The sequence below is a fragment of the Leptonychotes weddellii genome, chromosome 1 (assembly GCF_054177405.1).
Source record: "Leptonychotes weddellii isolate Sample4059 chromosome 1, ASM5417740v2, whole genome shotgun sequence".
Lineage (NCBI taxonomy): Eukaryota > Metazoa > Chordata > Mammalia > Carnivora > Phocidae > Leptonychotes > Leptonychotes weddellii.
The window spans coordinates 179352318-179367177 of NC_138369.1; the positions used below are offsets into that span (position 1 = coordinate 179352318).

General features: G+C 38.3%; 1 protein-coding gene across 2 annotated transcripts in view; it reads right to left on the reverse strand.

Moving 5' to 3' along the window:
- LTN1 (listerin E3 ubiquitin protein ligase 1) overlaps positions 1 to 12594 on the reverse strand; it is a 73015-nt gene extending 60421 nt beyond the window's left edge. For both annotated transcript variants that reach the window (XM_031038455.2, XM_006742730.3), the window contains exons 1-6: positions 12438 to 12594; positions 6498 to 6701; positions 5898 to 5996; positions 4957 to 5187; positions 3043 to 3095; positions 2163 to 2343 (exon numbers count right to left, since the gene is read on the reverse strand). In XM_031038455.2, coding sequence (XP_030894315.2) covers positions 2163 to 2343; positions 3043 to 3095; positions 4957 to 5187; positions 5898 to 5996; positions 6498 to 6701; positions 12438 to 12479 — 810 coding nt within the window. In that variant the 5' untranslated portion in view covers positions 12480 to 12594. The remainder of the gene's footprint in view (positions 1 to 2162; positions 2344 to 3042; positions 3096 to 4956; positions 5188 to 5897; positions 5997 to 6497; positions 6702 to 12437) is intronic.
- Positions 12595 to 14860: the final 2266 nt, after the last annotated feature.

Genomic DNA, 14860 nt, shown 5'->3' on the forward strand with positions numbered 1-14860 from the left:
GGGCGCCTGGGTGGCTCAGTTGGTTAAGCGACTGCCTTCGGCTCAGGTCATGATCCTGGAGTCCCTGGATCGAGTCCCGCATCGGGCTCCCTGCTCAGCAGGGAGCCTGCTTCTGCCTCTGACCCTCCCCCCTCTCATGTGCTCTCTCTCTCTCATTCTCTCTGTCTCAAATAAATAAATAAAATCTTTAAAAAAAAAATATTCAAAAAGATCTAAACACTGGCTATTAGAACTAACAAGAGTTTGAAAGAGTTGCTGAATATAAATTAACATACAAAAGTAAAGGATACCTATCTCAGTACAAACAAAATAAAAAATGTAATAAAAAATGTAACAAAAAACAAAACCCATTTCACAACAGCACCAAAAATTATAAACATGATCAGGATGAAACACATTATAAAATACTATTTTAGGATGAAAGGGGCCTAACATAGCCTAACATAACCTAAAATTTTTTAAAAAGAACAAAGCTGGAGGGCTTCCAAATTTATTACAAAACAATAATAATCAAGAGAGTGTGGTATTGGTGTAAGGATAAACATATAAATAAATGGAATAATGAGTCTAAAATTAAAATCCAAGATATATGGTCAACTGAATTTTGACAAAGGTGCCAGAGTAAGGATAAGACAGTCTTTCAACTTTCAGGATACTTCTATGAAAAAAACTAATTTGGGGCACCTGTGTGGCTCAGCTGGCGACTCTGCCTTCGGCTCAGGTCATGATCCCGGGGTCATGGGATTGAGCCCTATATCAGGCTCCCTACTCAGCAGGGAATTTGTTTCTCCCTCTCCCTCTCTTCCCCCACCCATGCTCTCTCTTTCCCTCAAATAAATAAAAAGAAATCCTTGCAGGGGCACCTCGGTGGCTCAGTGGTTCAGCGTCTGTCTTCGGGCTCGGATCATGATCCCAGGGTCCTGGGATCAAGTCCCACATTGGGCTCCCTGCTCCATGGGAAGCCTGCTTCTCCCTCTCCCACTCCCCCTGCTTGTGTTTCCTCTCTCGCTGTGTCTCTCTCTGTCAGATAAACAAAATCTTAAAAAAAAAAAAAGAAATCCTTGCAGATTTGAAGGGATATGAATGAAGATGTTCACTGCTGCCTGTTTGTGAAGGCAGGGAGTTGGAGGCAATCAGGGCATCTACCACTGAGAGAATGTGGGGGGGGGGTGGTAAAATGGAAGGACTGCAATTCTGAGTACTACAGAGCAGTTAGAAGGCACAGACCAAATATACATATAAGAACATGATAGATTTAAAGTATTTTAGTACTTTTGATTTCTTTCTTTTCAGAGAGAGAGAATCTTAAGCAGGCTCCATGCTTAGAGTGGAGCCCAATGAAGGCTCAATCTCACAACCTTGAGATCATGACCTGAGCCAAAATCAAGAGTTAAGACACTTAACCAACTGAGCCACCTAGTACTTAAAAAGTACTAAGTAAAAAATAAATGGAATGAAATATAACATAGTATCATTTATTTGAATTAAAAATACATGCAAAAGGGCTATGATGCGCCTAACAGAGAAAATGCATATTAGATAAGCTTCATTCAGGCATGACTTCTAGTGCTATTGTCCAGGAGTTCAATGTTAATGAATCAGCAATATATATTAAGATGTCTTTAAACAAACATACATAAAACAAGGTTATATATTGACCGAGAAAAATGTTGTGACCAAAGACTCACAGACACCTAATCTTATATTTCCCCTAGGAGCAATGCTTCAGTATTCACTAATTCAATGTTTGCGGGTTCTTCATATAACCTAATTACCATGAATAACAAGCATCAACTTTACATACAAAAGGACATACACTAAGCACATTTAGAATGGTTAGCTGGTAGAAGTGGAGGATGAAAAGGGAAGCAGAGACAAAAGAGAAAAAATGCATTAAGTTAGAAGAGCCTCACACAAAGCAACAATTTTAAAGCACAATGAACAGAGGAGTGTAATAATATAACTCTGAACCTGAGGTCTAAATAACTAAATAAAAAAGTGAAAATACAATAACATTGCAGTAAAAGAGGAATTCAGTCCAACCACAAAGATGTGTTCACTGAGTTTTAAACATAAATAATAAGCATAAAGCAAAAATATAAACAATATCAGAGTGGAAAAAAAGGAATCACAGAAATGTTTACAATAAAAGATTAAGATACCTGAGGTATACTGTGTTTTCCATATTTCCAAAACTTATTCTGTGATAAAAGAGACTTAAATTTCTCCTCCAGAGAATCAAGCTCATTATCAGGTAAGAGGCAAAGCAATTTTTTTAAGGCCAATAAGGAACAAGTTACAACCCGATAGAATTTAGCTTCTCTTTCTTCCTCTGCAACCGTTCTTGATGTGAAAAGAAAATAAATATACATAAGGATTGAAAATAAGCCAAACTGCATATTTGGCACTTCTTTTTTAAATGTTTTATCATTAAATATCTACTGAAGTTGCTTTATTTCTACATTCTACCTCCCTGTGCCAACCCCCCTCCCTTAAAATATGAACATACACAGAATTTTAATCACATATTTTTCAACTAATACAAGGTGAAAGTAGATGCAAAGCTGTGACTTGAAAAAAGTGTGCAAATATATTGCTCTCAGTAGCAAGATGATTCTAGGAATTGGTATCAGTGCATCTAAGATTACTTTCCATTATGAACTTCTCACAGTTTTATTTGTACATAAAAGTAAATGGGACATTTTACTACTCTTTCAACAGAACTATTCATAGTTCTTCACTATTTCAACCAGACCTTAAAATGATTCCTGCTAGGACTATCAAAAGGTAAATGTGGGAAAAACATAAAAATATTTCTTTGTAAAAGAACAAAACACGTAACTCCCAGATAATTCAAATTAAACAGGACAACTTGCAAGTAAAAACACTTAAAACAGCACCTGGCATATAGTATTACATGAAGTATTTTCATCTCTACTTTTACAATCCCTTTTTTAAAAATGTGACCTTGAAATGATCGTCTTATTACCTATGAGCGAAACAAATTCTTAACATGAGTTACACAGATAGAACATAACTTACTGTGGGTCACTGAGTGTATCAGGTGTTTCTTTTATAAGATGATCCTGCAGCACCTACGGGGGGTGGGGAAATTCCATAACCTTGAGATTTTATTGAACTGTCAATGGTGAACAGTTAGAACATAAACCTTATCTGACCTAAAAGTTTTTACCCCTTCCCCAAAAAAGTAGCAAATTAAGCAGCAAAACTAAAAGATTTGAATTTTACCTATTTTTCTTTCCCTATCAATCCCCAAGGTTGACTGCTTTTGGGGTAAAAAGGAGAGGATACTTCTTCTGAACATCTCCAATACCTGTCAAGAGGAATTTCCCCTTAAATACTCCTGGTCTCTTGCTCCTCCATTCCTCTTGTACACAGCAGTGAAGTAGAATTCCCGATGAGTAAGTTTGGAAGAGAAATTAGGTTGTCTTCCTCTCCCCTCTTTTTGAGCGCCTCCCAGCTCATAGAGGAGACCACATGTTGTGCTCTGCTTCATCATGGAGAAATGTCTAAGGTTCCGTTCAAAGTGGGTAAATCTGCCTACTTCCAGGATGCAGACTAGGGAACCCACTGTTCTAGGACCCCTTTTATCGGCAATAACAATAGGTAACATTTACTTAGCTTTTCCACATGCTAGGTATTGCTTTGAATACATTTCATCCATTGACTAAATTAATCCTCACAACTACTCAATGAAGTACAATTTCCACTTTAATAGATGAATAGAGGCACAGAAACTTGCCCAAGGTCACATGCAAAACTAATGGCACAGTGGGACTAGAACCCACTGTGTGTATGACCTGGAGCCTATGTTCTTACAGACAGTATAATGTAATAACTATAAATCTGACATTTTGGTCTTCATTTGCCTAACTCCTCTCTACAAAATTGGTTTTGAACTTGGGAAAGTTCAAACTCAGTACCTGTAAGAACTGTGACATAACCAAGTAAAGGGAGAATAATGGAGGAAATAATCCACATATTCAATGATCAGTTACCCATCCATAACAAAGCCAAGAACAAAAAACCAACCAAATGAAAACCTGAATAGTCAAATTAGTTATCTCAAAATCCATTTTCTAAAACTCCTAGTGTTCCAACTCATCACACTTCACTCTCACAACACTTAATACTTGATATGTTAAATAAACCAATGATTCTTGGGTTAGACAACTCCCTTTGAGAATATGATTAAAGCTACAAACCCCATCCCTAGAAAAACAAACTTGGTAAACCTGAAAAATAAAGAATGGAAGAACCAAGAACTTAAATGGGGAACTAGAATGCACGTGTGTGTGTAGGAGAGGTATTAGGTGGAAAGATCAGATAGGTAAGCCTATTTATATAGACTTCTGAAGGGCAATTTATCACCATCGATAAAAATTTTAAATGTTCTTATCCTCTGACCCAACATATAGTTACTATAAATTTTACTATCACTCCACAGGGTATGAAGAGATCTATTCAAGAATGTTCACTGAAGCAGTATTTGTTATAATAAAAAACTGAGGGAAAACCCCAAATGTTTATTAATATAAAAGGAGTTAAATAAACTGTTGTACATCCATATCAGAAAGTCAACAAAAAGAATGAAGTAGATCTGTATACATGTACTGATATGGAAATATGGGGAAAATAAACTTAGATTTATTTTTTAGATGTATTCTTTCTTCAGATTTTGTAGCATAAAGCATAAACGCAAATCTTTTAGGTACTACGACTAATATTTATAAATTAAAGATGAAAAATTTAAATAACTTAGAAAGATTCAATCCAAAATGTTACTTATGTTAAAAATCAAAAATGGTCAATTTTGTTAAACACCACTTACTTATTCAATCTTCACAAGGCCAGGTAAAAGAGCTATCATTATAATATACCTTATATCCCTTAAATACTTGAGGAAAAAAATAGAGAACAGTTCCAAGAACTTACACTTGTAATTTCATCCTTACAAAATGCTATGGCTTCAGGTTGCTTGCTTGGAGGGAAAGCTGCTTCAAAGGCATCTTTTGCTGCACATGCAGCTGGTGTGTAAGTATCACACTGAGCCATTAGCCAATAGCCCATTAAACTTTTTAAATAAGGAGCCAAGTGTTTCTTCACTTTAAGGATAAGTTTTTCAAAAGCCTGCTGTGTGGCTTCTCGAACCCGGCGATCATGATCCTAGTAAAAATATAACATGGTTTAAAATAGCTCCAGCCCATAAAAATACAAATACAGACATTTCTGGATATGCTATGATGACCCATTAATAAGAATTCACCTATGGGCAGAGCTAAACTAAAATTATTAAGTTTAAAAATTGTGAGAAATTTGATTAATTTTTCCTTTGCCCCTTCTTGCAATGAGATAAAAACTATTCAAGATAGACTCAAATTCACACTCACTCTTTTGCAGCAAACATGCAAAGAAATTAAACTGTCAAATTTTACTATGACTAGAAAGTAGGTAATTCTCTAGTAATTACCTAATTTCTGAAAACAGACTCCCAATACACTTTATACAACTAACATGATCCAATCTGCATAATACTGACATAACATTTTATAATCCTCACCAAAAACGAATCATATAAATGTAACAGTCCCCATGACTTCAATCAAAAACTGTGTAACAGGGCGCCTGGGTAGCTCAGTTGGTTAAGCGACTGCCTTCGGCTCAGGTCATGATCCTGGATTCCCTGGATCGAGTCCCGCATCAGGCTCCCTGCTCGGCAGGGAGCGTGCTTCTCCCTCTGACCCTCCCCCCTCTCATGTGCTCTCTGTCTCTCTCATTCTCTCTGTCTCAAATAAATAAATAAAATCTTTTAAAAAAAAAAAAAAAACTGTGTAACAACAACAACAAAAAACTAGTATAAGTTTTTTAACACTTACAAGTGAAATTTTGCAGAAAATTCTTGGCCAGTATGGAAGGACTCCTTTTACAATTTCTGTGTCTCTCTCTGTACACATGGTTCCAAATTCCTGCATAGCCTAAAAATAAATTAGCAACATTACTAAGGATCAACAGCCACAATATTGTCTATTGATTATATTTATTCTATTCTAGAAGCTTAGTCTATTTTATATAATGGGAGAATACACTGCTTCTGTTTATGCCATATGGGACTAATTTGAAGAGTTCCTTCACAACATACTATAATAGAAACTTCTCATTTTTTTTTTTAATAAAATGTATACAAACAAAAACTCCATTTAATACTATAGGGTCAAAATTACATTCTCTAAAGGGAAAAACCATACACCCATAATTCCAAAGTGGTTCAAATAAGTGCAGAACAACAAACTAATTTATAGCCCAGAAAATAAAAGGTAAAAACTAAGCTTAAGTCTATGTGTCAGAAAAAAGTACAATTGTAAAAACTTATTAGTGATAAACGATTGCTCATTTTTCTTTATCTAAAATATACCAATGACATTTTATTCTAACAAAAGGATTTTCTTGATCATTTTTATGAAAAACATAAAACTTGCTTTTAATTTTGTCGTGACATCTTTCTTAGAAAGTTTCCGCAGCACCATTCGGAAATCAGAATCTACAAGACTGTCAATCTCTTCAGCTCCTTGAATAGCAGGAACATAGCCTAGGTCACTCTGAGATGTTCCAAAACCAATAAATCCAGGCACCGTTCCCTGTTCTTTGGCAAGCAGTTCTGCAGCTCGGCCACTGTTAGAAGGCTGATAAGAATGTTGAGAGAAAAAAAGTCAGAGTCCAGGAAGTGTTCAAAATTTAACTTTGAGTTCTTGTCCTTGACAATTCTCAGAGAGGAACAAGCTTTTATTTGATAACTGTTTTTTTTTTTTAAAGATTTTATTTATTTCAGAGAGTGAGAGCACAAGCAGGAGGAGAGGCAGAGGGAGAGGGAGAAGCAGACTCCCCGCTGAGCAGGGAGCCTGACACAGGACTCGATCCCAGGACCCCGGGATCATGACCCCAGCCAAAGGCAGATGCTTAACTCACTGAGCCACCCAGGCACCCTTATTTGAGAACTTTTTATTTCCTAGCCTAAGATTTCATCTACTGCAATGTTCCCATCACCAAGAACCTATCAATAGTGATCCTAGTGCTATTTCCTGGTCTGCTAAACATCAGAACAATGTTGGTTAAATTGGATACAATCCATTAGTGGCTCATGATTATCAACTTAATGGGTCATGACAGCATTTCAAAAAAATAGAATAAAACTTTAAAACTCAGAATGCATCACATATGGTTAAGAATAAGTACTATTTTATAAAAATTTTAATTTCCAAATTAGTATAAAGAGTATATATACACACATATGTGTACTATGTAATGATATAAAATTAATTCACACATGAATTACATCTTTTCACTCCACTCAACAACCACCATGGGACAAGTCTAATGATAGCTCTTTCTAAGATTAGGAGTTCCTTGAGGGCAGACACACTCATTTCTACATACCCAAAGTTACCCTAACTTCTTTGAGCTATAATGGATACAAATTACATTACTATGGACATAAAATCAATACAATGGTCAGGATATAAGATACACTCCTTTGAACCATAGTCAGTAGTTTGTTAGATGGATAATCAATATAGTAGCTTCTTAGTGCAAAAAGTTAAGGGGGTTGGTTGTGACAAAAAAAAATATTTAAACTGTTGAAAGAATAACATATTCATTGTCATCTAATAGAAAAATACCTCTGGGATGCCTGGGTAGCTCAGTCCGTTAGGCCTCCAACTGCTGGTTTTGGCTCAGCTCATGATCTCAGGGTTGTGTGACTGAGCCCTGTGCTGGACTCCATGCTCAGCGCTGAGTCTGCTTGAGATTCTCTCTCTCTCTCCCTCTATCCCTCCCCCTGCTCACGTGCACTCTCTTTATTTAAGATTTTAAGTAAAATCTTAAAAAAAAAAAAAAAGAAAATGCCTCAGTTCAATGTCCAGGATGACATTAGAATCCATTTAAATTCACCTATTCCTTAAAAAATAAATAAATAAATAAATAAATAAATAAATAAATAAATTCATCTGTTTCTGATTTCTTTCTAAGAATGGTTGAAAGGGTTACCCAAATGTATGATTTGATTTGCTCATACCTAGCAAAATCGTGTTTGGGAAACTCATCTGTCAGGAAATAATCTGGACTACTTTCTAAACTGAAATGAGTGACCAGAAATGAAAATGATAACCTGAATTACTTTTTTTTTCCCAAAACAGTAGCATTTAAGACTGATTTCAGAAAAGGTTCTCTATTTTAGAGCTTTCTTAAAATGAACTAACATTATTCAATTCACCTTTCTCAATACTGGTACATGGATAAACAGCTACAATGGAAATTCGTGAATTATAATACAATTCTGAAAACTAAATATGATAATATTAGGACATCAGAATTTTATCTATAACATCACTTACAAACAGTTTTATTATAAAACAGAATAATGAAATCATATAAAAATTAATGCTAAAAGCTAAAGGAGTCAAGGGGTGCCTGGGTGGCTCAGTCGGTCAAGCATCCCGCTCTTGATCTCAGCTCAGGTCTTGATCTCAGGGTCGTGAGTTCAAGCCCCACATTGTGCTCCATGCTGAGCATGGAGTATAATTTAAAAAAACAAAAGGGGGCGCCTGGATGGCTCAGTCAGTTAAGCAACTGCCTTCCACTCAGGTCATGATCCCAGGGGCCTGGATGGAGCCCCGCATCGGGCTCCTTGCTCATCAGGGAGCCTGCTTCTCCCTCTACCTGCTACTCCACCTGCTTGTGGTCTCTCTCTCTCTGTCAAATAAATAAATAAATAAATCTTAAAAAAAAAAAAGGCCAAAGAATTCAAGGCTGAATTCTGAACTGACCGGAAATATCCAAGCTGACAGTGATAACTACATACAGAATAAAAGGTATCAGATTTCCAACTTCCAGTTTTAAAGTAACAAATTACTTCAAAAATATACTAATTGTATCTTTTATTCAATGTCTACTTTGAGTTTAAAATATAGTTACTGTTTCTTGTTACTTCCTCTACTGCATGTTAAATGCTTATACCCACAGTTCAAAAATAAGAACCTTGATTCTATTTCTGAAAGTTAATTTTCTTACATTACACCTACTTCATTCTTTTGTGCCTGTCTTCTAGAAGTAGTAGAGGTGGCAATCCTGAGTACACAGTTTAAAGATTTTTATTTATTTATTTATTGGAGAGCGAGCGAGAGAGAAACAGCATGAGAGAGGAGAGGGTCAGAGGGAGAAGCAGGCTCCCCGCTGAGCCGGGAACCCGATGTGGGACTCGATCCCAGGACCCTGGGATCATGACCTGAGCCGAAGGCAGTCGCTCAACCAACTAAGCCACCCAGGCGCCCCTGAGTACACAGTTTAAAGGCCAAAACTCAGGAAGACTTACAAGGTCTTTCCCCATCTGGCCTTAGCTTTTCCCAGGCTTATCTCCTTACGCTCTTTTCTTCCCTTGTCACAGTTCCTCCTCTCCTCTCCCAATTTTGCTACCACCACTTATGTTTCAGTCCCAAAGTGAAGTCACAGTTCTCTGAATATGCTATGCCTTTCACAATCTGATCTTTGTGTAATCTTTTCTCTTCACCTGAAAACCTTTTCTTCCTTTTCATTGCCTGACAAACTCCTACTCATCCTTCAAAACACACTCTTGTTTTCAATGCTTGCCTCCCTCAGGTCAATTATCATTCTTTTTCTGTTCTCCCATTTTCTTTCTACTTATACCCATATCATAATTCTTTAATATATTATAATCATTTGCTTACTTATATGTTTATCATTAAATTAATAGTTCAAGAACAAGAAACATCTGTCTATGATCTTTGAGTACATGACATTCAGTACTCAAAGTCTGTTGGATGAAAGAATGCCATTCTTTTTTTTTTAAAATAGGTTGGTTTTTTTTTTTTAAGATTTTACTTATTTATTTGACAGAGACAGAGATAGCGAGAGTAGGAACACAAGCAGGGGGAGTGGGAGAGGGAGAAGCAGGCTTCCCGCTGAGCAGGGAGCCCAATGTGGGACTCGATCCCGGGACCCTGGGATCATGACCAGAGCTGAACGCTGACGCTTAACGACTGAGCCACCCAGGCGCCCCTAGAATGCCATTCTTAAGTTCAAATCTCAACTATGCAACTTCCCCTTTCTCTAAGCCTCAGTACCATCATCTTTAAAATGAGAAAATAGTAAGTTATTAAGCCATTACTTGGGTTGTCAAAATTAAATGTAAATTTTTAAACCATTAAAATTGATTCCAGCAAGAATCATCAAAGGATGCTAAAACCATTAGGTGAAAGTTTGTGAGAAAACAGATTATTCCCAGTCTCAAAATACCACTCCCCATATTATTTGTTAATAGCCAACAGAAAAAGATACCTTTACAATGGACATCACCTTAACCAAGTGATTAAATAACACCAATAGTGGGACAAACACGTGCACCCTGATGCACTGATGATGGTACATCATCTATGAAGCATTCCTATCAAAAACTGTTTAACCTGAATCTCACCATAAGGAACAATTAGACAATTCTAAATTAAGCAAAAGAACTGCCCTAGACTTTTCTAAATTGTCCCTGTCATAAAAGAACTGCCCTCAAAAGAAAAAGAAAAGAAAAAAACCCCAAAGGAAAACTACCTAGAGCTAAACGGTTAAATGAATGGAATCACTCCTTGATTGTATCTTAGATGTTTTTAAAAATGCTGTATCTAAAAACAAGTTATAGAGAACATTATTGACATCTATATAGAAATCTGAATACAATGTTATCTATTATTAGACAGTAGTAGTATACTGAAGTTAAATTTTCTGCATGTTGTAATTGTTCATGGTTATGAAGAAGAATGGCATTTGTTTCGAATATACATGTTGAAGTACTCAGGAGTTAAGTGTCATGATATACGCAATTAATTCTCATATGGTTCAGCAAAATACATATATTTAGAGAAAGAAAACAAATGTGACCAAATATTAACAGTTGATGAATCTAGGTAAAAAACATATGGCTTGTCAGTCTAATATTTTTGCAACTTATCCTCATGTTTGGAATATTTAAAAAAAAAAAACACAAAACTGTCCAAATAAAAAATTAAAATTAAATGAGAATGCAAGTAAAGTGCTTAACACAGTACCAACACAAGGCAAGTTACTATTATTACAGTTGCTACTATCTGCCAAAAACAGATCAAGTGGCAGATCTAAGAAAATGTACTGATATCACTAGAATTTGATCAGAAGCAGGAAAAATGCACTCTCATAATATTGGACTGTGCCATAACAAGACTAATACCATAAAAATATATCATTATAACATCCCTAATGGTAAGTTTAATCCACTTTTGGGTCTTCTTTAAACAAGTATTTAGGGGCACCTGGGTGGCTTAGTCGTTAAGCATCTGCCTCCTGCTCAGGTCATAATCCCAGGGTCCCGGATGGAGCCCCCAGTGGTGGGCTCCCTGCCCAGTGGTGAGCCTGCTTCTCCCTCTCCCTCTGCTGCTCCCCCTGCTTGTGCCCCCACCCTCTCTCGCAAATAAATAAATAAATAAATAAAATCTTTTAAAAAATATTTAGTGAGCTTCTACTATATACTAGTCCTTGTTCTAGGCTCCTAGGACAACAGCCTTCATAAAAACACCTGCCTTCATAATACATCCCAATGAAGCAAGACAGTAAATGAAGAAAGACAGTAAATTACATAGTATGTGAGAAGTCCTAAGTGCACAGGAGTAAAATAAAGCAGGAAAGGAGCACAGGGAGTGGGAGGCTACAATTTAAAATAGGGCGATCATGACAGACCTCACTGGGGTGTCTCAAGCAAATTTGTAGCCGCCTAAAAGAAGAGCCTTAGGGAGCCTTCCAGGCAAGGTCAAGGCTTGGTGAGGAGATCAGTGTGGCTGGATGGAGCGAGCGAGGAGAAAGCTGAAGACGGTGCCAGAGAAAGGAAGGGGCCAGAGGCTGACCACATACCATGTATACCATCGTAAGGGATCTGGCCTTTACCCCGAGGAATCTGGGGAGCCCTAGCAGGTTTTTGAGCAAAAGAGCGACATGATCCGAGATGCCCTGCACACCAGGCTCACTTTAAATGCTTTCTACCCAATTCCCTTGTTCCTAGTGCCACATACCCCCACCCCCGCTAGCCCGGCCAGGTAACCTTCCAGGTGAAACGGATACTGAACCATTCCTTAATGGAAATTGCAGGATGTGTGCTCGGGTGGAGACAGCTCTGGCATGGAACATCTTTTCTCTCACAAATCCCCAATCTGCTCAGAGACAACCCACCCGGTTCGGGGGGACGCACACACAACAGAGAGGTCACACTCGACACGCAAACACACGCCTCCCTACAGCCGCGCTCCACACGCCCTCCGGACGCGCGCGTGGTAGAACCAGCCGCTGCGAGATGAGGACTCCCCGGCCGGCCGAGACACCTCCACGCTCACCCTCAGGTTCCCCTTGGTCCGCTGCTTGTTCTTCCCGCCCATGGTCGCGGTCTCAGCCGCACTCTCAGCCCGCAGCCCCCTAGTTGACACTGCCGGGCCACAACTTCCGGCTCCTCGCGCCGGAAGAGGGCCGACTAGAGCGACTTTCCCGGCCCTCCCCTTCCGCCACCCACCGGCCCTCCTGCCCCCCACTTCCGCTCCCGCCTCCCGCCGCGTCCTTCACCATCCGCCGCCGGAAACGTCACAACTAGAGCCACGCCTGTCTGAGTGACGTCATCCATGCCCAATGAGAGGCCAAGCATGAGACCCGAGGCTTCAAACCCTGCCTTTTTCCCGCTTTCTGGGAACGGGATTTGTTCCCCTCTTAGCGGGTAGGCAATTGGGATGATCCGTAATAAGGGCATTTTCACATAAAGGTAGCAGAAGAATGACATGGTAGTGGCTGTGAAAACAGGGAAATGGTTGACCTACAATGCAATCATTCGCATCACCTGGGCGTTTATTAGAAATGCAGAGGGCCCCCTGGGTGGCGCAGTTGGTTAAGCCACCAACTCTTGATTTCAGCTCAGGTCCTGATCTGAGCGTCATGGAATTGAGCCCCGCCTCTGGCTCTGTGCTCAGCGGGAGTGGACTTCATATTCTCTCACTCTCACCCTCAACCCCTCCTGCTTGTGCTCTCTCTCTCAAATAGATAAATAAATCCTAAAAAAAAAATGCAGACTGTCGGGGCCACCTTAGGACTATTGAATCAAAGTCTGCACTTTTAAAAAAGTAGGCTCCATGCCCAGCGTGGAGCCCAAGGGGGAGGGATCAAGACCTGAGCTGAGATCAAGAGTCAGAAGCTTAACTGACTGAGCCACCCAGGCACCCCAGATTCTGCATTTTTAACAAGATTCCTAGGTGGTGTTAAAATTTGAGAAGTAGTGCTCTAGGCAATATTCTCTAAATCCCCCCCCTTTTTTGTATCAAAATTGTTAAGTGTGGTTTTTAGAAAAGTCTAGCAAAATTTGAAATGTATAGATCTTGTACTAAGTGATTTTGATTCTCAATGACACTAGAGAAATATAAGCACACATTGCTACTTACTGTCTCTCATGTCCATATACTCACCCCTTTATACTCAACTCCATGATACTGAGACTCTGCAAACTCTTTCTCCTTTATTCAACTGGCTTCCTGTTAGGTTCCATCCACAGTGGGGACTAGAAGGAGAGTGAGACAAGAAGGAGAAGTGACTTGCTCCATTCCCTTAGCATCATCCCAGCAGTGGTGCTTTGCCCTGGCAGCATCAATTCGTTTAGGTGGCAGTCAGTTTCACTCTGCATCTTTTTTTCAATCATCAGTCACCCTTATTGTGCACCTCAGGGGTACCAGTAACTGAGCAGCCAGGCAGGAACATCCCCCTCAGAGGGCTGATTCCTAGCTCCATGGGACACTTCGTCTGAGCTCTAGACTTCTCTGAATATAGCTTATACTATAGACTGGAATTCAGAATCAAGTAAATATTTCACATGACTTTAGCAATAAAAATAAATTCTCTCCCTAAAACTCTCCCTAAAAAAGAAAAGCAAAATGAAACAAATACACTTGTACATCAGTAAAGTTGATGGCTTTGTAACACAAAGAGGAATTATTTCAGTGAACTCTAGGGCACATTCATTTAGACTGTATATCTGTGTGGAATATATCTTACAAACGAACTGCAAAAAATTCTTAAGCTATTTTCAATAATTATAATACCATAATAATATCAGTACTATTATTCTGAAATCAAATCAAATATGTAATTATTATAAAGGTACACAGAATTTTGGGGGGGTGATGAAAATATTCTGTATCTTGATTGAGGTAATGGTTACAACTATAAGCATTTGTCAAAACTCATAGAAGTCTACATGAAAAAAGATGAGTTTTTACCTAAATTCATATTTGATTTAAAAAGCAAATATGTAATTATGTTAATGCCATTAGGAACTAAGAAAAGAGATATAAAATCAAAAAGGTTTAAGATAGGGGTGCCTGGCTTGCTCAGTTGGTAGAGCATGACACTCTTGATCTTAGAGTTGTGAGCTCAAGCCCCATGTTAGGTGTAGAGCTTACTTTAAAAAAAAAAGGTTTAAAATAAAATAAATTTGAAATAAAAAAAATAGTATGAACTCCTATGTGCATGTGTATACATATGTTTTTTAATAGTATTTTCCATCTTTGTCTCCTGAAAAGGTCTAGAAACAATGGCAAACCTTGTAGCAAGGGGTGCTTTTAAAGAACAGTGACAATCAACAAAATCTAGAATTTGGGAAAGTCTACAAGACAAGAAATCAGTTTTATAAATATGCTGAAGGATGAGCAGGAGGAGAGGGAAGAGAAGGAAGAGAAAGGGGACCGATTGAAAGAGACTAAAGAGACATATCAACCAAATGCAA